The sequence below is a fragment of the Protobothrops mucrosquamatus genome, unplaced genomic scaffold (genome assembly GCF_001527695.2).
Source record: "Protobothrops mucrosquamatus isolate PMUCROS unplaced genomic scaffold, P.Mucros_1.0 scaffold551, whole genome shotgun sequence".
NCBI lineage: Eukaryota > Metazoa > Chordata > Lepidosauria > Squamata > Viperidae > Protobothrops > Protobothrops mucrosquamatus.
In genome coordinates this window covers 394064-419783 of record NW_015386855.1, presented here as the reverse complement: position 1 = coordinate 419783, position 25720 = coordinate 394064, and the positions used below count along the sequence as shown (strand labels likewise).

At 35.6% G+C, this 25720-nt stretch overlaps 1 protein-coding gene across 1 annotated transcript in view; it reads left to right on the top strand.

The window, feature by feature from the left end:
* Positions 1-25720, top strand: part of FOXP2 (forkhead box P2) — a 278095-nt gene that overhangs the window by 92967 nt on the left and 159408 nt on the right. Inside the window, exon 3 of the mRNA XM_015817103.1 lies at positions 14336-14425. Coding sequence (XP_015672589.1) covers positions 14336-14425 — 90 coding nt within the window. The remainder of the gene's footprint in view (positions 1-14335; positions 14426-25720) is intronic.

Below are 25720 nucleotides of genomic sequence, written 5' to 3'. Positions count from 1 at the left end.
TCGTTTAAAAAAAAAAGCTTTAAGCAACGATGTAGAAAGGGGAACTCGCTCACGGCTCTTTTTTTCCTCCTTTCTCGGCGACTGGGAAGGCAGCAGCCAGAGACGCCGCTGCACAAAGGGAGGCGGAGAGAGGGACGAGGGGGAAAACCTCACTCAACTTTTGCCCTTATCAGACCCGGTTCCCTTCTGGTCGACCCCCCCCCCCCCCCCCCCCCCCTTCACCTCCCACTATAGATCGACGCTACCCCTCGGGAGTATTTCGCCAGGCTTTTTTTTTTTTACCTTGGCCCTGCGTTTCTCCCAGACGGAAGCCAAGGAAGAGGACCTGAAAGACGCCGAGCAGGAGGTTTCATAGCCATGGCGACGCGGCAGTAGCTGCTCCGTGATGGGTAGCGCAGCCCCACCATGCTGCTGAGGTGGCTGCTTTCCTGTCTGCCCGAGCTGGCTGGCGGAGCTAGCCTTGAGCAGAAATTCTCACTAGTGTCTCAGTTCCTAAGACCATCGGAAATATGTGTTTTCCGATGGTCTTAGGCGAAAGCGTCGTTCGACCCCCAAAAGGTTCGCGGTTGAGAACCGCTGGTTTAAAGGGATTAAACCTTTCCCTGTTGTATTTTTTTCCCTTTCCCACCCAAACCACCTCCTTTATAGCCTCTCCTCTCCCCTTTTTCTTCAGTTCACCTTCAGCTCCACGCTGCTTCTGGAAGTGCCAATCAGCTGGAGCCCTGCCAGCTCCTGGCGCTTCTGCCGAGCCCAGACAGTCCTTCAGCTGCAGCTGCCTCTCCCTCAGGCTTGGGTCGCTTCGGCACATTCCCCTCCCCCGTTACACTTCTCTAGGGTGGTCGCGTACCACCTGCCACATGGCAAAGTACCACAGGTGGTACGTGTATCACCGGTTGAAAAGTCCTGGTTTAGAGCATGACTCCTAATCCAATTGATGATATTTACGCAGGTATCAAGTATTTTTTCAAATTTGGAGGCAATGTTTTTGATGCCAATGCGTGACAATGAAGGAAACAGTGGGTAACTTGCAAGTGTGGAATCTCCCCTTTCATCAATGCAGAAAATCCAGATTTATTCCCTAGCATCGCAGAGGCACCATCAGTACACACAGAACCAATTATGTGGGTGTCTAAATCATGTTTCACAAGAACTCCTTCACAATCTGAAATACATCTTTCCCTTTCGTGGTTATTTTCAGTTCTTCACAAAATAGTAAATCTTCCTTTACAGCTCCATCATTAACATACTTTACCAAGGCAATGAGTTGACCGCAGTTGGGCACATCAGTTGATTCGTCCAACTGAAGAGAAATCTTCAGGGGACTGGATCTTATACCTGAGATTACTTGATCCAAAATATCTTCATTCAAATCGCCAATTTGGCTGTGAATGACATTGTTTGACAGTGGCACTGATCCAAGCTTCTTCCCCGCTTCTTGGCCCAGAATAATTGTTGCCATTTCTAATATACACAGTTTGATAAGCTCTTCTGCAACTGTACATGGCTTCTTGGACTTGGCTACTTTATATGCCACTTAGTATGAAGCTAATAGTAGTGGTTTGTCAACAGAAATGAAATCTTACTTTGGAAAGATTCCTCCAGAATCGAAACAGACTCTTTCAATTTTCAGTGACCCAATATCATGTCCAGAAAGATCTGCTCCACTGTTCTTGTTGTTAAAGTGCTCTTTCAGCTTAGATGGCTTCAGATTTCTATTAGAAAATACAGCATTACAAAGCATGTACTGGTGTTTTTGCAAATGACCAAAGCACACATAGTCATCATTCCATTTCCTCTTCTTTGACATAGTCAATAATTGATTGGGTTGAGCAATTTAATTGCAATCAATTATTTGTTGAAGGGACACCACGCGCACCACAGCCCACGTGCATGTGTTACAGTGATTGGGTTATATGGGCAGTTGTTGAAGGAGTGAAAAGAAGGATGGTCGATCCTGGGGGGAAAGAATTAGGGTTAGGGTGTTGTGTTTTTTTTACAGATTTACGCCCCTGGTATCCACTGCTGAGTGCTGACACAAATCAAGCATTTTTGAGCATGCATGCTCCACAAATGGGGCTGCTAGTGCGGCACACAGCTCAGCTAGCACTGGCAAGTGTCTCACCTACTGCCAGCACAAGGCTCGCAGCTCGGCTAGCACCGGTGCAAGGGCAGGGGGTGATGTGTGAGGCTTGCAGCTCGCCTAGCACTGGCACAAGGGCAGAGCGTGAGGCTCACAGCTTGGCTAGCACCGCAAGAGGCTTACTGCTGCCTTAGCGCTGGCGAGCGGCTTGCGGCTCACCTAGCTCCAGGGCAAGGGCAGGGTGTGAGTGTGCGCACACATGTGCACATGCACTAGCCAGCCACTCAGGTGGCCCGGACCTCTGTTCTAGATGACCGTTCTGTTCGAAATAATGGTAACAAATTATGCATATACACTATAATTTTGAAAGTTCTAAACCCAAGTTTTTGCACCCTCTGGAATATTGTCTCGCACTCCCAGGGAGGTGCAAGAGACTAGCACATAGGATAACTCTGAGGACCTTTGATAAGATACATAGTGCCATAACATGTCTATATCTACAAAGATCAGAATTGTTGGAGAAGATTTCTGAGAATACATGGATAACTGAGTAACAAATGATCAAGCTCAAATTTACATATTTTGGACACACATAAAAAACTGTAATGTTCAGAAACATGGAAGGAAAGAAGAAAACCAGCAGCAAGATAGATGGACTTGATTACAGTGCTGTTGGGTGCACCCATTATGGCCAGGAGAAAGTCTATGTGGTCAAATTGATGGTACATAATTAACATCCAAGTATGACCAATCTAAGGATTCCTGGTTTTATAAGCACCCACAATAATCTAGATAGACTATATTTTCTGAAACTCATTGTAATCCTTTCATTCATTTACACTAACCTCTTTCAGCCATCATGGCACTGATCTGTATAATCCATTAACCACCTCCAAAATGCCACCTCAGGCCAGCTGGCAGAGCCATGTTTTCAAGCCAGAAGGGTGGGTGCATATCTCACCTCAGGAGGCAAGATGTTCCAGAGGGAGGGCACTGTCAAGGTAATTATCTTGTTTCTGTATGATCCCTGAATATTGTTGTTTCATATTGTATATTAAACCACAGTTCTTTTAACAAACCACTGTCAGATGTTTAAACAACAGGTTATGGGCCCAGAATGAAGAAAAACCCAATGTGGAGAAAACAGTTAAGAACCTGACCAGAGTCAGAGGAACTGGGCATTGTGGTTTTGAGTGTGGTTTGTATTTATATAAGGTAAATGTCAAAAAATGGCCTCTGTCAGTGTTATGGGAGGAGGCTTTGTGGTATCCCACTGAATGAAACAAACTACCTCTCTTGGAGTTTAAAAATGGAAATGTATCTACGAAGAGAGGAGCTGTGGATAATAGTTACTAATCCTCCAACAGAACTGGATGAAGGGAACCAAAGAAAAAATGAGAAATGAAAAAAATGAAATGTTAGCTAACATCCTGAGTTTGGAAGATAACCAACTGATACATGTAAAAGGTCTCCAATCTGCAAAAGAGTGCTGGAACGCTTTGCGCAGTGTGTATGTAAGAGAGACTGTGGGCAGCAAAGTAATGTTGACAAGGAGACTGTATAAAGTACAACTTAAACAGGGAGAGAGCATGTCTAAGCATTTTCAGGACATGAGAAAAAGATTCCTAGAATTAGAAGAAAGAGGAATGACCTTTACTGAGGCACACAAAGAATATGTGGTGCTCAGTTCATTGGACAATTCATGGGACATTCTAGTAACAAGTTTAGAATCCATGAATGACCAGGATTTAACTATGAAATATTTAACTGGCCGGTTACTGGAGGAAGAACAGAAATGGTTGGATAGGCACCAAGGAAAGGGAGGAGAAAATGCTCAAACCAGACCTATGACAGCAACATCAGAGAAAGAAAAAAGAGGAGCTGAGACCATTTGCACTGTAAAACCTTGCTACACATGTGGTTCTACAGAACATCTCCAAAGACGTTGTCCAGAGAGGAAAAACAGAGGTACAGCAAGACAAGGATATAGAACTACGCAACCAACCAAAGATGGGACTTTATTTACCCTGGCAGCAATGAAGAAAAACTGCGGAACAAATGGCTACTAGACAGTGGGGCAAGCCAGCATGTTGCAGCAAACCCACATGCATTTATTGGTTTAAGACCAACTAACCAGGATTTTGTCAGCCTGGCTAATGGACAACGGTCAACAGTAAAAGGGGAAGGAAATGTATATGTACCTGAACTAGGGGTAACATTGAAAAAGGTGTTATATGTGCCAGACATAGACCATAATTTACTAAGTATTACATGTCTAGATAGTGAGGGCAATATACTATCAAGAAAGATGGGAGGAATTGTGCACAGGGCATTGGACAAAATGGTTTATACATATTAGGAGAACAGAAGGGTGTTTGTGCAAGTACTCTGACAAACACACTCACACATGATAACTGTGTGCATCTAATGCATAGGAGATTAGGTCATGCCAGCTTTAGAGTGCTACAGAAAATGCTAGAAATAGCAGAAGGACTGAAAGTGAAGAACTGTGACGTGTACCCAGATTGTGCCATGTGTAAGGAGTCAAAATCTAGGGTTTATCCTATTAACAAGAAAAGCTTAAGAAAAACAAAGTTTTAGTACATGCTGACTTAATAGGCCCTATGGCACCATCTATTGGAGGAGCAAGGTATGCTCTGGTAATTGTAGATCAGGCATGTCAAACTTGCAACAACATCACGTGACGTCACACAACATATCGGGCCGGTTTTGCCATTGCTGACAATGGGGTGGGCGTGGCTTCCATGTGATGCGTCCGGCCCGTGGGCCGGCAGTTTGACACCCCTGTTGTAGATGATTATGCCAGATATGGATTTTGTTATTTACTCAAACACAAAACAGAGATTGCAACAATTTAAACAATGGGTGACATTTGTAGAATGCAGATATGGCGGTAAGTATGCCAACTGCAGACAGGGGAGCAGAATTTATGTCCAACAATTTTCAACGTTGGCTTAGGAGTCTAGATATTAGACATAGATGAACAAACCTATATAAACCAGCTGAAAACGGAGTAGCTGAAAGGAGGAATGGCATATTACAGATAATGGAGGACTCACTACTTGCAGATGCAGGCAGGAGTACAGGGTACTGGGGAGAAGCCATAAAAATGGCTAACTATTTAATAAATAGATTATGGAATTCTGCTGTGAATGAAACTCCATATTTTTTGTTATACGGTAAGAAACGCTCATTGGCTCACCTAGGAACTTTTGGTAGTTATGCGTGGGTACATAATCCTAAGAGCACTAGAAAGAAAGAACAGAAGAAGACAAGAAAACTGAGGTTTATAGAATATGAGCCATGATTCAAAGGATATAGGTTTACTGATGAAACTCAGAAAGTTATGATTTCATGTTCTGCCAGCTTTGCAGAGCATAGTAACTGGGATAGTGTACATGCCAACACAGAGGTGTTTATTCCATCACATAGTAATAGATCTCAGGGAGGAGAAGCTACAGAAGACCCATCATCAGAGAAAATGGGTAGCAGGTCAGAAACTGTAAACATAAAGGAGGAGAGACTTGACATGAAAAGTGAAGACATAGAAGCATAGGAACAGGTGTTACCAAGGAGGTTGGAATGAATTAATAAAGGAGTACCCCCTGATAGATGCAAGGCAACTGAGGTTAGAGTATGTAAAGTGTGTTATGAACCTCGCAATGACCAAGAAATGATGTCCTTACCGAAAACAGAACGAAAAAAATGGAAAGAAGCCCTGGACAGGGAAATGGAATCTATGGATGTACATCAAGTGTTCTCGCCCATGAGATTACCAGAAGGAAAAAAGGCCATGGGATGTAAGTGGGTATATAAAAAGAACGTGTTACAAAATAATGAACTGCAGAAAAAGGCAAGACTGGTAGCACGGGGATTCACACAAAGAAAAAATGTTCATTATGATGAGGTGTTTGCACCAACAGTTAAGAGTGAAACAATAAGGCTAGCATTTAGCTGCTGCACGTGATTATGTCATATACCATTATGATATCTCCACTGCATATTTAAATGCTGAATTGGAAGAGAAGATATATATGACACAAGCTCCAGGCTATGAAACAAAGCAACCTGGATACATATACAAATTGAAGAAAGCCATCTATGGGTTAAAACAGTCAGCTAGGAACAGGAATCAGTGCCTAGATACTGCTCTAAAGAAATTAGGATTTAAAAGCAGTAAAACAGATCTCTGTTTATACACTGTGCTATGTGAGGGTGCAGAATGCTTGCTGTTGGCCTATGTAGATGATATATGTGTAGTTACAAAACATCATTCACAGGCCCACTCTTTTGCCAGACAACTGGAAAAGACGTTTAAATTAAAAAGCGTAGGAGAGATAAAGTACTACCTGGGTGTAGAGATACAAAAACTAAAAAAATGGAGGATTTATAATAAGCCAAACAAAAAAAATAAAATAGCTATTGGAGAAGCATGACATGCTTGAATGTAACAATGTATCTACTCCTATGGTTTTAGGCTTCCAGAATAATGTGGAGATAAAAAATGACACAGAATATGATAAAGAGAAATGTCAATCAGTGATCAGTAGTTTATTATATTTATCCCAGTGGATATGGCCTGATATAACCAATGTAGTTAGCATTTTGAGTAGACACACATCAGCACCAAAACAACAACACTGGATAGGGATAAAAAGGATATTACGATATTTAAAAGGAACAATGGACCTAGGGTTATGGATAAGACCATCTAATAACCTATCGATACAATGCTATGTAGACAGTGACTGGGCAAATGATATGAATGATAGAAAATCAAACACAGGTTTTGTAATATTATTTGCCGGCAATGTAATTGGAAATCTAGAGAACAACCCTCAGTGGCACTTTCAACTGCAGAAGCTGAATTTATAGCATTGTCAGAGGAGTGTTCAGAGTTAACTTGGTATGTACAACTACTAAAAGATGTAAATATTGACAAAAAAGGGGCTATATCAATATGGGAAGATAATGTTGCATATATAAAAATGGCAACAGGAGGACACGTTGGAAGCAGGAGTAAACATATAGACAGGGCTTTTTTTTTGTCATAGAACGCCCAGAACAGAATTCCAGCACCTTTTTTGGATGGAACCTTGTAGGGTAGGCAAGGCGGATTGTATGACATGTGTGAGTTCCGGCACCTTTTTTTTTCTTTTTTACAAAAAAGCACTGCATATAGATATCAAATATTGCAATGTAAGAGAGGCAGTAAAGAATAAACTAATAAGAGTTAAAGCATTGCCCCTCTGAAAATAATTTGACTGATATATTAATGAAGCCTTTGAGTTCAGACAAGCATCAAAATTGAGTAAAGGCATTCAGACTAGCAGCCATTCAGCTTTAAATGGGAGGAGTGTCAAGGTAATTATGATTTAGTAGCTGACTGGCAGAAGTGATATATAGAGAATGAGTCAGCAGAGTATTTTGGGGTAGTATCCCTTTAAGAGACTGTGTCTGAGGAGAGTAGCAGTTGGAACCTGCTTGCTCAATTCAACCATTTGAATATAACTGACTATCTTGTATTCTGTATGATCCCTGAATATTGTTGTTTCATATTATATATTAAACCACAGTTCTTTTAACAAAGCACTGTCAGATGTTTATGCTACTATGTTATCACAAGAAGAAAATAAGAAAAAGGCTGTGATAATTTATATTTTAAACAACAGGCATCATGGCAGAAAAGTCTTTTTTCCTAGACCCCACCAGCTGAAATTCCTTTATTGATGGGGTCTGCAGCATGCCTCTTCTGCCAGCATGGGTGGGACGGGCTAATCCGATTGGGATGAGCTGATTCCTCAGATACACTGAACCCGTGCTGTGTCGGGCTTTAAAGGTGATAACACCTTGAATTGGACCTGGAAACAGACAACCATTGCAGGTTGCAGAACAGCGGTGTAACAAGGCCTACCCTAGGGGCCTCAAGAACTTTCCATGCAGCTGCTTCTGGATAATCTTCAAGGATAGCCCCATGTGGAAGGCATTTCAATAGTCCAACCGTGAGATGACCAGGGCATGAGCAACTTAACACAGGGACTCCAATCCAGGAAAGGGCGCAACTGGTACACAAGAAGGTTTGTATATCCCACCAAATTACAGCTATGTGCATTCATCATGCCAAACTTATACTGATAGTTAAAAATGTTTATATTAACAGAAACCATAATTGCATCCTATTGCTGATAAATTTTCTGAAGATAGCCCTAAAAGAGTATTGTGAAAGAAAAATACCCAACATATTTAATTATTTGTAATGGTCCATTATTTTACTATCTTTACTATTTTTATTCATATTTCTGCCTTTATAGTTGCTTCAAAAAAAATTAAAAGTATTGTTAGTTGTTGCTATTCATCATTGGTCTATTCATCATTGATTGATTGATTGATTGATTGATTATTGATTGATTGATTGATTGATTGCAAAAAAGAGACAGAATTGTTTCTAGTGTTTAACTCATTATTCTGCAGGTTGTATAACCATACTTGTGTGCTGCTTAAATCTAGCATTGAATTTCCTTTTTAATTATTCCTGTAAATACACTAACATATATACATATTATATTATTATTATTATTATTATTATTATTATTATTATTATTATTATTATTATTATTATTATTATTATTATTATTGGAAGGGATCTTGATGGTCATCTAGTCCAATCCCCTGCTCAGGCAGGAAACCCTATACCATTTCAGACAAATGGCTGTCCAGTCTTTTCTTAAAAACATCCAGTGTTGGAGCATTCACAGCTTCTGGAGGCAGGTTGTTCCACTGATTAATTGTTCTAACTGTCAGGAAATTTCTCCGTACTTCTAGTTTGCTTCTCTCTCTGGTTAGTTTCCATCCGTTGCTTCTTGTCTTGCCTTCAGGTGCTTTCGAGAATAGCTTGACTCCCTCTTCCTTGTGGCAACCCCTGAGATATTGGAACATTGCTATCATGTCACCCCTCATCCTTCTTTTCATTAAACTAGACATACCCAATTCCAGCAACTGTTCCTTATATGTTTTAGCCTCCAATCCAGTGGTGGGATTCAGCTGGTTTGCACCAGTTCGGCAGAACCGGTAGCTAATTTTTTGTTGCCAAGGCCCAGAATGGGCTTCCGGAAGCAGCATCCACACAGAGAACCGGTTGTTTACATATTTAAATCCCACCACTGCTCCAGTCCCCTAATCATCTTTGTTGCTCTTCTCTGTACTCTTTCTAGAGTCTCAACATCATTTTTATAATAATACTTGTTTCTTATGACCCCCCACCCCCAGACACTTTAGAATACGTGAGATGTTAGACAATGGGACCTTTAGCGATGTGATTTTCTCAGCCTATAAGATTAAATTTTATTATCCTTTGTGAGTGTTTCTATAGCCACTTTATCAGTGTGATGGCTGGCATATAAATTTAATAAATAAAGGAAAGTTTCTCCCCAGTTTTGAAATTGTCAAAAATTTCAATCTTAACATAATTCTAAAAATTAGTTGTGAGAAAACTTGGTTTCCGAGACCATATGATTTTTGTACGCCCATCTGATTACTCTCCATTTGATGAACCTCCATTTCTCAGATGTAATGTCATGTGATCCTGATGGTTTGTCACTTTAATGTTCTAAAATATTATTTTCTTTTTTAATCTCTTTGATTTTTCTTTGAAATAATATTTCTGGGTGCTACTTTTCCAAGCACCTATGTATATGCTTTTATACCTACCTATATGTGCTATTTTCTTCTTGAGTAAGCAAATATATAAAATGCAGAAATTGAGTAAGAAATGGTACATCAACATAACTGAAGCACGACAGAAGGAAAAATAGGAAATCTAACTAAATTTACTTTACACCAACATCTTCAGTACAGTTTATTAGACTTCTTCATGCCTTTATATTTTGCTTGTTTCCACCATGTGTATGCCCTGATTCATGCACATTCAAGTGGGTTAGATGGAGAAACAAAACTTCTATGATTCCGCTGAATACCGTGAGAGCCTGTAACTTTTTCAAGGACACCATAACAGGTATGGATTTGAAGCAGATGGTTCCCATAACAAAGTGAATTAGTTTATATGGACTATGTAAGACGTTGAGGGTTTGGCTGGGAAAATTATTGTTTTAAGTCTATGAATTGGTGTTGGAACCTCAGAGTTAGTTTTGCTTTGACATTACCATGCAGTGTATTCAATAAGCAGTAAGAGTTTTGGAGATGAGACCAATAAAAACAGAACTCCAAGGCAAGAGGTTTCCTTAAAGAACATATTTATTGGTTACAAAGTATCGGCACGATCAAAAGGCTACAAAGTTACAAAATTGAACTTCCCACCCCAGTAATATGTCATTAATCACGTTCCCCAATAAACTACTTTGGCGGGGTTTCTAACGGAAGGCTCAGCCTGCCAAAACCTCCCCCTTTCATCTGTTTTTGCAAGTTAACTGTTTTAATGTTTGTTGTTTAATAAATAAGTATCAAGTAATATTTTGTACTAGCTGAATGGAATCTGCTTGCTTTTATTTTTATGTAGTGATTGAACCGGAGTATGCTGGGTGTAAACTTAGTTGGAAATTAGCTCCAGTAGTTTCTCCAGATATATGTCTCTTCTAGAAGATTTTAAATATTCACCAAGCTTCCTACTTTTAGCTACTGTTTATTAGATGGAAATGAAAGCTTATTGTCAGAACATAATTTTTGCATATTTACAGTACAAAATTCATTCCAGTCCCACCCCATCTCTAATTTGGTTTTTTTAAATTCCCTCCTTGAATTAAGTAAGACTGTTATTAGATTTTTGGGGGCAATTTTCCATTTGCATAAATTATGAATTCGATAATATATTGGTCAATGTTTCCAAATGGTTTGAGATATTGTATACCATTATTGCTAAATGAGCTTATTTTACGTAACCTAGTAAAAGATAAATATTTCATAACAAAATAGAGAATAAAAATAATCTCTTGTGACAAGTTTTCCCCCCTTTCTGGTTATCTGCAAAGTGCACGCCCATTATCAGTTTAACAGGGTACTGCTTGTATAAACATTCCTGTTTCGCCTGTTCCATGTAATAGTTTCTTGTATCGTATTTCTTCTGACCCCGCTATCTGAAACCAATTATAGGAGATCCATTTGGGCTGCATCTATTTTCATAAGAAGCCCAGGCAGCAGAGATGAATATCAACATCAAATATGATTCTGAGTGCTTTGTTATTTATGTTTCAGAGAGATTTTGTTGCCTTCAGCTCTCAAGAATGTGTCATGCTGTGCTGTTTATACATTGAAGATATTAATGACCATAGATGTCATTTTTCATTTTAAATCTCAAATGCAACAGGCTGATAGGTTAAACATTCCTGTTTTTAACAAAACAATGTAAGTGACATCTGTTTCCGTTTAGAAAAAAGGAAATGAGAAAACATATCTTTAAAAAGAAGAAAATAATCTGTATATATTAAGTAGAAACTTCACTAATTTGTTTTTTAAAAAGCTGTATACGTTATTAGGCATTCCTAAAACAGAAAGAATTGGAGCACATGAAAAATGTGCTTGTGTATATAGACATAATTCAAATTTTAAAAATCATACAGATTCATACAATTGACAAATTGACACAGTATAAGCTACATCTTCTCAAGAACAAGCCTCACCCACATCAGAGAAGTATTTTCCCTGATAAGTATGTCTCATATCACAGCTTTAGATGATTCTATTTGTTTGTATTTTGTTACTAACTTTATTAGGCACTAAAAATGTTAATTCACACACATATATTTTAACAATGATTTGCAAAAATACATACCCAAAATCTGAGTAAACTTTGATATTCTAAATATCTGTGCTTTTATTTGCTTATTTCTGAATTCTTAATAATGATTTATTCTATCATAATATCTGTCTCTTTAGTCAATTAAATTATATATTACAATCATTTAAACTATTGTAAAAATACTTTTAAAAGCTGCTCTGATTTATTGCTCATTTAAACCACAGATCCATAACAAATCAGAACAGCAATCTTTCCTAGTTTGAAAATAGTTTTGTAATATCTTATAACTGAGCAAACGTATAGCATGCCAAAGGATCCCTGCTGTCTTCAGGTACAATCATGACAGTATAGGTAGTAGAAATGTACCATTAGTCTAACTTGCTTTATGACAATTTCCCTTTTATGCGTGTGCCACCATTTCCCATTTTCACTTTTTATAAGCCTCATCATGTTTTATAATGGGTGGAAATTTTCTTTCTTCAAGGTGATGGTATACAGAAGTGTGAACTCTGTCTCCAATAAAAGTATCTGACTTTTCAGAAGGGCAGTTCATATTCTGGTGTTCTTATGATATGTCTTCTATGGATGTCTCCATTATATTTTATAAAGATTCATATTTTTGCAGAAATTTGATAAGAAATCTGCAATCTGTTAATAGCCTACAGACAAACTAGTACTGCTAGATAAGTTCCCTGGAAATCCAATTTGGGAATGCATATTTTTATTATTCTTTTCTAAAACAAATGCCCACACACTTCCCATGTCAATTGTAATCCAAACGTAGAATTTCATATGCATTATCAGTAACATTAATTAGCTCATATAATATAAATATAATGTTTGGACTATATTAGCAGATTTTGATTCTGAGAAACTTAAAAACAGAGTTAAATTACAGTTGCAAATTATGAATACACCAATGACAATATAATTTCAACTAATTCAATTTAATAAATAATTGCTAAAATAATTGGCTAATATAACTCAGAAGATAACGGTACTATATAGGCTCACAAGTCCTTCCTTTGTTTTGTTAACAAAATATTTCTAGGAAATAAATGGTGTTTAGATGTAAGTAAAAATTGGTACAATATATAGAATTCGATTTATGACTTTTTAGTTTGGTTGCCTTGCAACCTATAATTACCTGGGAATCATAAAAAAAAACCAAAAACAGAATGTTGTGGTAATGTTGCAGCTATACTGAAAGGAGTTACATTTTTCAATCTGGTATTAATGCCTTTTACAAGGTGACAAATCCATGTTCTTAGGAGCTGTGATAGAGCATGTAGTGTAGCTTGTTTACTTTGGTTTGTTGTGTCTTCTTGTTTTTTCAAAAACTTGCATGGAACCAGACTGTAGCAGCCTTCTCTCTGTCTTTTCATAATTGATCAGGGGACGACTGCTTTCCCGAGGGTTAAGACGTGGCAACTTTTTCTGTTTGCTCAGCATCTCAATGCAGTAGTTCAAACATTGTTCACACCAGCTGGCAGTGTAATGCCATATGCACATCTTGTCAAAGCAACTGTTGTCATGGATACTGGAAACTACCTTAAAATCATCTCATTTGTGGCTAAGCAAAACTACCATTCTTTATCAGTTTGGTGACAATTTTTAGAGTGAATACAATTCTACTAATAATATATCTGAATTCTGAATTGCTCTCTGTGTCCTAGTACTTTGTAGAAAAAACTTAATAGTTTATATAGTTTAATATTTTGGAATTCTAAAGTTGTAACAGCTACATTTGTTTAAAGTTAATACTTTTTCTAGTAACTGGCATAGCTCCATATACTTCTGTTGTTCAAGTTTTACTTTACTTAATTCAAATGAACAAGTTTAAATGCTATATTTTGATTACTATACTATCACCTACAGAAGCCAATCTGATTGTTTAAGTACTGATTTCAGAGTTTAGTGAGAATGCAAATGAAAGCCACTTATTTTATTTGGCATTAAAACTCCACTTTATTTTGTCAAATGAGAGATTTCTTTTTGAATTGTAAGTATCAAAAACAGTTTTTAATCTTCAATGAATATCCTTATTAATTCACGTTCAAGATAATCTGATGTTGATTTGTCAAATTTAATTACAGCTTCCAGTATTACTTGAAGTCTATAGCTTTTACTTAACATTGTAAAGTGAAAATGCAAATTGAGTGATGATTTACAAGGGTGTGGGCATTTTACTTACAGACAAGTTCTTGTCGAGATGAGGCTATTGATGTGGTTTATGATTTTTCCTCTGCAAGCACTTTATACAAATTAATGCTATTTCATTGAGAATTTGTCGCAGATATATGCTTTTTTCTTAAAATCTGATATACATACTATCTATGGATTTTTGTTGCTGTGTTTAAAGAAGATACATTTTTATTTACATAGGAAAAGGCAGTTTTGCTTTTTGCATTAGGTAAGTTGCTACTGAAACATTTTCGACAAAATGCTTTAACTTTTATTTATTTTCGTTTTGTCTTAACTTTCAGGCATTGCAGGCAGCCAGGCAGGTGCTCCTACAACAACAGACAAGTGGGCTGAAATCTCCTAAAAATAGTGATAAACAAAGACCACTACAGGTTAGTAAAGCATCTTTACATCTTAAGCATAATTTCTAAAGAAAAGCACCCATACACATTTATATAATTATTCACATCTATAATTTCCTGCTTGTGAACAAAATACTTATAGATTGGTAATGTAACTAATTAAGAAAGATCATTATATAGTAGCAAGTATCCCTTTAAATTACTTTGTAGTAGCTTAAAAGGTTGTATAGATGTAAGCAGAGCAATCTTCGCTCTACTATGCCAACAACCTTTCTATGCATACTATATTGGAGGTTGTGCATATTATTATCATAAACTTAACTGATAAATTTACAAGAGTGAAATAAACAATGATCTAAAATATGCAAAGAGGAAGATTCTGCATCTTCCTGCATTGGTTATATATTTAGCATCTCTCCCTTTTCTCTTTTCAAATATGTTAAAAATCTGAAAAAATGTGATTATTTTATCACATATTAATCCATAAACTTTACAAATTATTAAATATTTATAATATTTAAAAGAAGCAAATGTACATGTTCATATATACAAAATCTAAGATTAAATCTTTTATTAATACTTGATATTAACTTTTTGATGCTTATTAAAACAATGAAAATAGGCATTGCTAATGTGTTACTTCTAACTTCTTTTATTTGAAACAAATATTTATTTCTCACTTGATGTTTCTTAAGATGAATATGTATGTATTTTTGGCAATAAAAGTAATAGTGCTCATCTCACAATGACCCATATTTATTTCTAGGTTTGTTTGTTTTTTAAATAAGCACAATATTTTTGTTACAATTACACTTCTTTGAGCAAATACTACTTTTATTTTCTTTAAACCAATGACTACTTGAAATGTTACAGATTATGCATATGCATATGCTGCTGCAATTTTAAATGGTTGGATACTTCCTTCAGCCCCTCTCTTAGCTCTAATTAGATAGTGTTGTCTTTTTTTTGGCCCAAGTCCTAAATACCAGTTGCTTGGGATCGTAGATATAGGGGACACTTGATGCAATTTGAATGTTATTTCATGGAGACTTGATAAATGTTTATCCCATCCTCATGATATGATCATGATATCTAGATGTGAAGGGTGATTTTTAAAGCCAAAATGAGAGACAAAAATATACTATTTTACTAAGGGAGATTAAATATTTTTCAAGTACATTGGGGGACTTATGAATGAAATCAGCAAGTTTGCTAGGGTTGAATCTCACATAGAATTCCTCCAAAAATCACTTCTGCAACTATTGTATTTTCCTAGGATAATTATTTCTCCTGGGTTAAGCATCATTTATCTGCTTTCTTGAATGAATCATGTGGCTACCTTAGCCAATCATACAATGAGTAGGGTTTTGTCAAATTGCTGCTCAGAGATATTTGGTTACATAATACTACCACTGAAATTAAATAACAGCTAAGTGAATACTTTTTTCAAGGAATACTGAAAATATAACTGCAATATATTGAAACCATAACTGTAATATTCAAAATTAGATAATTATTCTGAATTATAATTAGGATTTAGGGACACAAGTTAGCAGTTTAAACATATGCTATAAAAAGTACCACATAACTTCAGTGGATCCATACATGCATTTGTGGAAGCTCCATTGCTGATTATCTTGGGTCATTCACAGATCACTGTGTTGCTCTATGGACCTCTGAACTCTATCCAACGGAGATGGTAGCCTTGCTGTTGTTTCACGATGAAAGATGTGAGTAAAGAGCCCCTGATTTTGCCAGTGTTGCATTTGCAATACTCAGTAAAATGTAGATATTGTAGTGGTCCCTTACTTCAACCTCTCATTTTCTCTTTAACAAATAAGAGATTAAAAAGAATTTGGAAATTGTTATCTCAGGATAACAGATTGTTTAAGAAAGACCTAAGGAGAAAAAGAAAAGCCTCTGTTCAGATACAAGAAAAAAAGATAGTTACCATGATTAGAAAAAGTAATTGAATCAAAAGAACTCATATATTTCTTCCCACCCCCACTCACCACAATTATGATGCAGCTTTGAAGAATATTTAGTAGTTTTCACTTTTGTATAGATTGCAATCTACCATATCATTCAGATCCAACAACCTTAATTGATCTTTACTAAGTTTGTCATAAAGCAATTTAAAAACATGACTCATAAAGTTGGCTTGTTTCAACAAAGAATAGTGGAGGAATTTTTGTGTAATTCTAAACTTGTTAATGACAAAGAGATGCAGAAGTTTCTGGTTTCTCCTTATGGCTGCACTGAAGCAAAAGAGTACATATCTGCCTATAGTTCTTTACTATCATGATAAACTGTGGTTTATCTTGATGTCTATCTGCAGGTAATTAAGGGTGCGTAAAAATAGCCTTTTGCAACAAATTTTAGTAACTTGATTAATTGACATTAGGAATTTATAATATGAATGACGCAAGTGTGATGGAAAGTATAGGAATTTAATAAATAAAATAAATATGAAATTAATGGATAAATAATATAAATAAATGCTTTGTTGGTTATTTATATGATGAAATTATATTCTTAAATTTCTAAGTAGGCCTTCAAATCATTTAATAGCTGATGTAAAAAGATTGTTTCAAGAAAATGGAGATGTTTGCAGAGTTCTAATCCTGAAGAAATGAAATTGATCATTGCAAACCCTGCTCTAATTACATCTATAGGATAATTTCAAATACAATATGAACATGTGATTTTTGAAATTGTACAATTGTTTGTTGTAGTTTTAGCTAGAATTTCTGTTTATAGGTTTCATATATTATTTTTAAATAAGTTTCTTTTTGTTCTTGAGTAAAATTTAATATTTTTTTATTTCATTTCTGTGTATGCAGTAATATAATTTCTAATCTGAGCCTAAAATATTTTTAAACTGTAAGCTTTAGTGGGGAAATTTGCTAATAAATCATAGAGTTTAAATATTTCTGACACTATTTATCTATGGAAAGCAAATCATTGTTCATCATTTAGGTGATATTTATCTCTACTATTTTGTAATGTCAAATCAATGGATCACTTAAAACAGCATTATATTTTTAATACCAGGTTTAATACTATTTTCTGATAATTTCATTAAAATAATTTTTCATATAAAACAACATTTAAAATTCAGACACAAATGTGAAGTGTAATCCTGTATCGCAGTCTCATCATAGCCTTGAGAGTGTAGGTAGGTTGCACTATTAAAATTACAAAGTAAATACCACTACACTTACTGCAGTGTATTCAGTTTTAGAATCAATCTGCCTGTTGTGAAGTGAGCTGACAATGCAGTCATCTAAATTTTCTACTTGAGCATGTTGAACTGAAGTCAATGAGGCTTACTCCCTAAGTAAGGGGATAAATTATAGCCTAAAGGGATCAGTATAATCCATCAAAATATTAAATGTTATCGTATATATTTTTAATTTTGCTGTTTGGCAGAAATTGGATAATCTGGCAAACTGCTTTATAAATGTTTTAATAAAACTTTATACTTACCTCATCAGCAAACAAATTAGAATGAAGTAATATTCCAAAAATATTTTACAAAATGATTTGTATTGGAATTTATCCTTCCAAGACAACTTATTCATTTGTAGAACAATTATCATATTCTTGGAAGAGCTGAAACACTGTTTCTTAGATAAAGCTGAATTTATGTCTTAAAGTTAAACTTTGAAAAACTGTTAATCAGTTCTCAATCTAGAGCTCTAGATGGGCATAACCTGTGGATACACTACATTTAAAATTATATTTATGAATAGAAATATTTATTTTAAACTCTTAATATGTTTTGGCAATTTTAATTAAGTCTCATAACCTGAATAAGAAATACTATATATGTAGTCAAAAGCTACATAAAATATACATTTAAAGTTTGTATAACAACAACAACAACAACAACAACAACAACAACAACAACAACAACAACAACAATAATAATAATAATAATAATAATAATAATAATAATAATAATAAAGTTGGAAGGGACTTTGGAGGTCATCTAGTCCAACCCCCTGCTCAGGCAGGAAACCCTATACCATTTCGGACAAATGGCTATCCAGTCTCTTCTTAAAAACTTCCAGTGTTGGAGCATTCACCGCTTCTGGAAGCAGGTTGTTCCACTGGTTAATTGTTCTAACTGTCAGGAAGTTTCTCCTTAGTTGTCAGGCGCTTTGGAGAATAGCTTAACTCCCTCTTCTTTGTGGCAGCCCTGAGATATTGGAACAGTACTATCATGTTCCCCCTCATCCTCTTCATTAAACTAGACATACCCAATTCCAGCAACCGTTCCTCATATGTTTTAGCCTCCAGTCCCCTAATCATCTTTGTTGCTCTTCTCTCTACTCTTTCTAGAGTCTCAACATCTTTTTTACATCGTGGTGACCAAAACTGGATGCAGTATTCCAAGTGTGGCCTTACCAAGGCATTGTAAAGTGGTATTAACACTTCACGTGATCTTGATTCTATCTGCTTGATTGATGTCATCCAATTCCAAACAATTCTAAGCAGTTGACAATACACCAAAACAATTTAAAAACAAATAACAAGGCAGTATAACACAATATAAATGAGATGGGTGGCATATACGTTTAATGTAAACAAACAAATAATGTGTAACATTATAGTATAAAAGAGAGAGTTTATGTGTGTATGAATGATTTTATGTTTTCAGAGGATTTTTTTTGTACATACGATATAATAGACACACTTACCCTGTGGAAAAGCTCTTGGAAGAAGAATTAATATTCATAAAATGTTCAAATGGTGTGTAATGAGCCTCCTGTGCAAATCATATGATGAAGAAACTCTGCCAGTTGAAGTGTCTTCTGGGTATGCACATGCTTGTTAAGATGAGGTTGGGAGGGCCTCAAAATGCTTCTGTAGAGCCTTCCAGCATACAGTGCTATATTGCAAGTTTGAGGAGAGATATTCATGTGAAGTGCCCTGTCAAATAATTTGCACAGGCCTAGCATTAACATACACTACTGACTGCTCTTGCATTTGAAGGTACTAAAAATATTTTTCTTGAGCATTTCTTAAAATCTTGCCAGTGAATTAAGGTAGCATTAAACAATAAGTATGGTGGCTAAGTAATGCTTGCTTTGCATAGAGAACATCCCAGGTAAAAGTCTTGTAGGAAAGACTAATGAATTGCCAGTCTTGTGATCTTCATGGTACCCTCCATCTAGATAAGTATTATTTTTATAACAAATTAAAAATAGAACACCATGCAACTGTAAATATCATTGTCAGGATATCAAGAACTGCCTTAGAACAAGTCACATCATTGTGTCAATGTTGCCCACTGGTATCTACAATAATCAACAGTAGCTTTTCTGGTTTTCAGACTGACTTCTTATTTATTTTTAATTTGTTATAAAAATAATGATGTCTTTTCAAAGATGATGAGGGAAAACTACATATAACATCTTTTTAGAATAAAATGTTAATTAAAATTCAAAAGCTTGCTGCAGATTTATATAATTTCTGTTGGCCCTAATAAAGATATCTATATATTTTAGATTATAGGCCTGCTCAGTTCCCTTTCTAATTTATTCATTATATACTATTTTAATTTTTGAAACACTCTTGAGTTTATTTATTTATTTATTTATTTATTTATTTATTGAATTTATATCCCGCCCTTCTCCTTGCGGACTCCTTGTAGGCTTCTTTTTTTGAATCCTTGAATCTTAAGTATCATCAATTTGTGTCTATGTTGTCATATGCAGATTTGATCATTTCTATTTCTTATCCAGAGGTCAGGATGGTTCTCACTTAAACCAATTGTTAACAAGCTCTAGTTTAAACTGAAGTCCTATACCTTCCATCCTGCTGCAGGCTGATTAACACTCTCTGAATAATGAATTCCAGAAATCATTCTGGTGAACTATTTTGACAGGGGAGAGTTATTGGTTCATTAACTTTACTTTCTTATGTCTGAGTCATTGTTATCGCCAGTTCTGTAGCTACTTTTTAGCAAAGGAATTACAGTACATTCCTGTACATTTACTGTATATTCAGAAGTCAGTCCCATTAAGTTTAATGAAGCTTTTTCCCACATAAATGGATATAGCAAAACTTAACTGTCTGGCCTATTAGCATCAGCAGATTAGCTTCTTGTCTTGCTGGTTACTTCTGTATTAGGAGTCATATGTCATAAAATTATGACTTTGAAAATAAACGGTTATACTGATGTGTACTAAACATGTTGTATAAATAACCAGCTGTAGGGAACATTGGATGCCTCAGGCAGCTTTTATTTATATAGTATGAACACTCAATTACATAATCATTTTCCAGACACTGGTTGCATAAATAAGTTAAAGATAAATAAGTTAACATAAATAAATTAAAAGTATCTTTGTTTTAATTACTTGATGTATATCTTACTAGTTAGATAGGACAAAAATAATGTAAAATATGTATATTCCTCATTGTATACCACCTATTGACTTATAAATATCAAATTTGGTAAATAAACTTTAAGAATAGGGAGGCTAAAATCACATTGTACCAAATTACTACAATTGGTAACTTAAAATGCAAATATATAACAAATGAAATAAGTATTAAATAGTGCACACTATAAAAATGTGTATGATTCTAAAAAGCAATTACACAAATAGTCTGAACATGAAGTTAGTAAATTTTAGAAGATTGAAAATTGGGTAACCAGATGATGTAGAAATATTAGTGGGAACTCTTCAAAGATTTTTGAGCACATCCTTAAAGTGAAATAACATAAAATAAGGTACAAATGCAAGTTAACACTCTCCAAAAACACTGATACTTCTGATAATGGCACATTATCTTAAAGTTGCAATCTTGACATATCCCTGACTTTGGTGTTACTGCACTTTCTCAGATGAAAGCCGAAAGGCATACATGGGTTGCTACAATGGGAAGGGAGGGAGGGAGGGAGGGGGAAAAAAAAAAAAAAAGAGAGAGAGAGAGAGAGAGAGAGAGAGAGAGAGAGAGAGAGAACACAACACTGAATACTAAAAGTCATGATTACAGGTTCTTAGTTTAACTAGAAATCCAGTTTCAGGAATTATTATTATCAAATTTATTTGCTGCCCATCTCATATTTCAAAGTGACTCTAAGCAAATTCCACAAATATAATGTAGGTGTTGGAAAAACATGAATATCTACTTATTCCCATGTCTAATAAAGATACCTCTTTGTGTATAACTGGTGAATTAACCTGATTGTCAATGATAAATAGATGAATCTAGATATGTAATATTAAAGGAACCCTTCTGCATAGAATAATTTCACATAGAAAAAAAATATATAAACTAGCTTATATAACCCAAATCCTGTAAAATATAGTGACATTTTAGCAGAATAATTAATTGATACATTTTAAATCAGTGTTTTTCAAACAATGAAAGATGTTTGAGGAACACATTTCTGGACGGTCAAAAATTGTACCACATACTATATGTGGTACACAGCCACTGGGGTGGAGAGTTACAGTCACTTTGCCATTTTATTCAGGAGGGGAAATTCATGATAGCTGACAAACTTACTGATGTTGATCTTGATGCACATCAAGTTCTTCCCAAGAACCTATGATGTTATACTTTTAGCAGATCCAAACAGTGTGGCCTTTAGTAATTGACAGATGAAAATTTTATCAATACTCAGATTTTCCAAGTATTGTCCAAGGCTTTTTAGTATGGTACTCAGTGTGACAATTATCACTGGAAACCTCACTTCTGATTTATGCCATAATCTTTCAACTTCAATTTTCAGAGCTGGATATTTAGTGATCTTTTCCAATTCTTTGGTTTCTATTCTACTACAGGTTGTCCTTAACGTAATGACTGTAATTGAGCCTGAAATTTTACTCATAAGTCATTACAGTCAGAAGTTGAGACATCCATGTGGCCAGAAATAATTTTTTGACCTTTTCGAGAATTGTTAAGTGAATATGTGGCTGTTAGGCAGACTATTTATCTGAATGGATTTTTTTTTTGCCAGAAACCAGCAAAAAACACTGGAAACTACCAAAAATCATTGTGAATCACGGTCACATTACCATGGAATGCCATTAGAGAATGTAAAGCTAACCCACCCAACATGCAGTCATATGACTGTGGAGGTGTGCAATACAACTATTTACAATGGGCAGGAATGCTTTATGGCAGTGGTCTCCAACCTTTCTGACTTTGCGGTGGGTGTTGGGAGAGGGCATGGTTCCACATGTGCGGCGTAGCTCCATTTGAACACAAAATTAAAATATATAAAAAATTGTCAATCGTCAAATCAATTTCAATTTCTGATTTTTCATAAAGCTTTAGATCATCCGTATAAAGCAAATGTGAGATTTTGTTAGCATTTTTTGCCATTCGGTAGCCAGGTTTTTTTTTCTCAAAATCACTGAAAGTGGAATCATAGCAATAATAAATAATAAGGATGTTAATGAGTCACCCTAAATGATACATCTTTTAATGTTGACAAGCCCATGTCTTTCATGTCCAACCACCAATTCAGTCTTCCACTGCTTCGTTATCTTTTCTATAAACATTCTATTGTTTTTACTGACACCAGCTGTTTCCAAACATTTGAGGATCCAACTATGAGATAATAAATTAAACGTCTTTTTATAATCAAGGCAATATGTAAATGGGTTTTTTTTTGGCATTTGCAAGTCTCTCAAAACAAATCAGAAGTTGATCTTTTGTACCACTGCTTTTCCTTTTATTTCCTTTTTTGTTCTACTGGAAGGATATTTTTTTCCATATGTTGAACACTCTCCACTATAAAGCCTGTAATTATTATGATTGATCGCACAATCAGCCAGATGTTCAGACAGGATTTTTTTCAATGCCAGTAGTGCTTTTGAGATTGCACCCAAGGCTTCTATTACTATTGACAGTACCTTTGCTTTCCTTTGCAATAGTCATTCTATTCATAGGTCGTTATGTTGCCTTTTCTCATTCTTTCTCTTCTCTCTGCTTCATTCTCTTGATATACTCATTTCTAACCTTTTTTTTAACTTCAGTGTGCTTGATGTTGTTAACTTGAACGATGCCCAGGTAGTTGTAGTGATCATCTTCATCCAGATTTTTGATGTCATTTCTATAGGGCATCTTGATTTTTTCAGTTTTCACTATTTATTGGTACATTTGTAAGCATGGTACATTTGTCCAGTCCAAACCCCACTGCAATATCTTGGCTGTATATATGGACAGTATTGAAGTATGAACTCTATTTCAATTGGTGTTTTTCCATACAGCTTCAGATCATCCATGTAAAGGGGGTGGGATAGCCTGGTGGATGTTTCTGATGTTTGATAGGCACGGCCTGAGTTATTCAGTATTGTTGACAGAGGAATTATTATATTAGTTGTTATGTTTGAGGCACAGTCAGCCAGATGTTCAGGCTGAATTTGGCATTTTTGTCCTTCTATCTAGTTCTTCCTAAGGATTTGGGATAGGCAGATGTGGATGTGTTAAAGGTATCATCGCAAGAGGTAAGCTGTGGTAATTTAGCTAATGTCAATGGTGCTTTGGGAATTGCACCCAAGGCACCTATTACTATTGGTACTACCTTTACTTTTTTGCCACAGCCATTCTATTTTTATTTGTAGGTCTTTGTATTTTGTTATCTTCTCCAGTTCTTTCTCTTTTGTTCTGTCTCCAGGTACTGCCACATCAATTATCCATGTATTTTTGTCTTTCTTATTGGCAGTTTTTAAGTCTGGGGTGTTATGTGGCAGGTGTCTCTCTGTTTGAATTCAAAAGTACCAGAGCACTTTAGCTTCTTCATTTTCTATTACTTTCTCTGTTTTATGGTCTCACCAGTTCTTGCTTATAGGCAAAGGCATTTCTTGCAGATCTTCCAATTCACCATTGTTGCTACTTTGTCATGCCGTTGTTTGTAGTCCCTCTGTGCAATCTTCTTGCCTCAGCTAACCAAGTGGTCCACTGTTTTATCAGCTTCTTTGTAGAGTGGGGCTTGCTGTCTGTTGCTGTCTTTTCAATTCTGGTTTTGTATGCATTTTTCCTTAAGGCTTGGTCTGATGCAGCTAGAATTAACTCATGTTCTCTTTCTTCAACTTTCCTGCTCTTAGCCATTGCCAGATCTTGTTATAATCTGCTTTGCCTTTTTTTTAATGTACTGGCCATGTAATGCTTTGTCTTTCCACATCTCTTTTCTGTTCATAATTGTTGTAATTAATATTAATAATTAATAATATAATATAACACAATTTATCTCTTATAATTATGCTTATTATCATATCCCACATTTTGTATTTATTAAATTTATATGCTGCCCATTCACTGTTGAAGCAATTTTGTATATATAACTTCAGATGATAAACATATCTCCTATCTCCTATGTTATGCACAACAGCAAACTTGTACAGTGGGTTGGGTTGAGAGAGAGATAGCCCTGCTCAAAGTCATACTGCTTTTATGCCCAAGGGAGTCCTAGAACTCACAAATTTCTGATTTTTATGCCAGCACTTTAACCTGCACAGCAAGGTGGTATCTTTGTTCATACACGTATAATTTACATCTTCCAGATTACTGAAGATTGAACTAGATTAATCACCTTCCTGATATACAGAAAAGGACATAGGAATAACCTCTGCCATTAACTTATGAATTATATTTTAGTTAACAGTTTATATGTTAGACATTACCCACCGTCCAGTCAGAGCTGAAGAAGCTTCTTGGATGAGAAGCGAAACGTCTTCAAAAAACCACAAGAAAGTCCAGTTGCCTCATGAAAAAAGGACCTTTGGGTTAGACATTACAGTTATATAATAACTGTATATATATTATATAACTATAAGTTGTTAACATGACTTAGTCATGATAAATTTAGGTTTCTCTGCATAAAATCCTTTAAACCCCATTGAAGTTCATATCCTTCCCAGTGGGAATCAAATGAGATAGCAGCATTGGAATATTTTGTGGGAGCTGGAAGATAAATCAGTTATTACCTACTTTCACCTGTCAATCTTTAACATATGTCTTTATAGTTTTATTTTTTAAGAAATAAAAAGCATTATTACATTTAAACATCTTAGAACTAACTCAATTTTGCCAATTTTATGACATTTAGTGTTTCTTTCACAGTACACTTATACTTAATTTTTAAAACAAATTTAAAACAAACAGAGGAAATAGATGAACTTTTTGCTAGTCAGCTAACTAAGGTATGTAGGAAGCACATCACAATAGTAATGGGGGACTTTAACTACCCTGACATCAACTGGGACACAAACTCTGCACCAAGTGGAAGATCAAACCGGTTCCTGGCAAACCTAGCAGACAACTTTGTCTCCCAAAAAGTAGAGAAGGGAACTA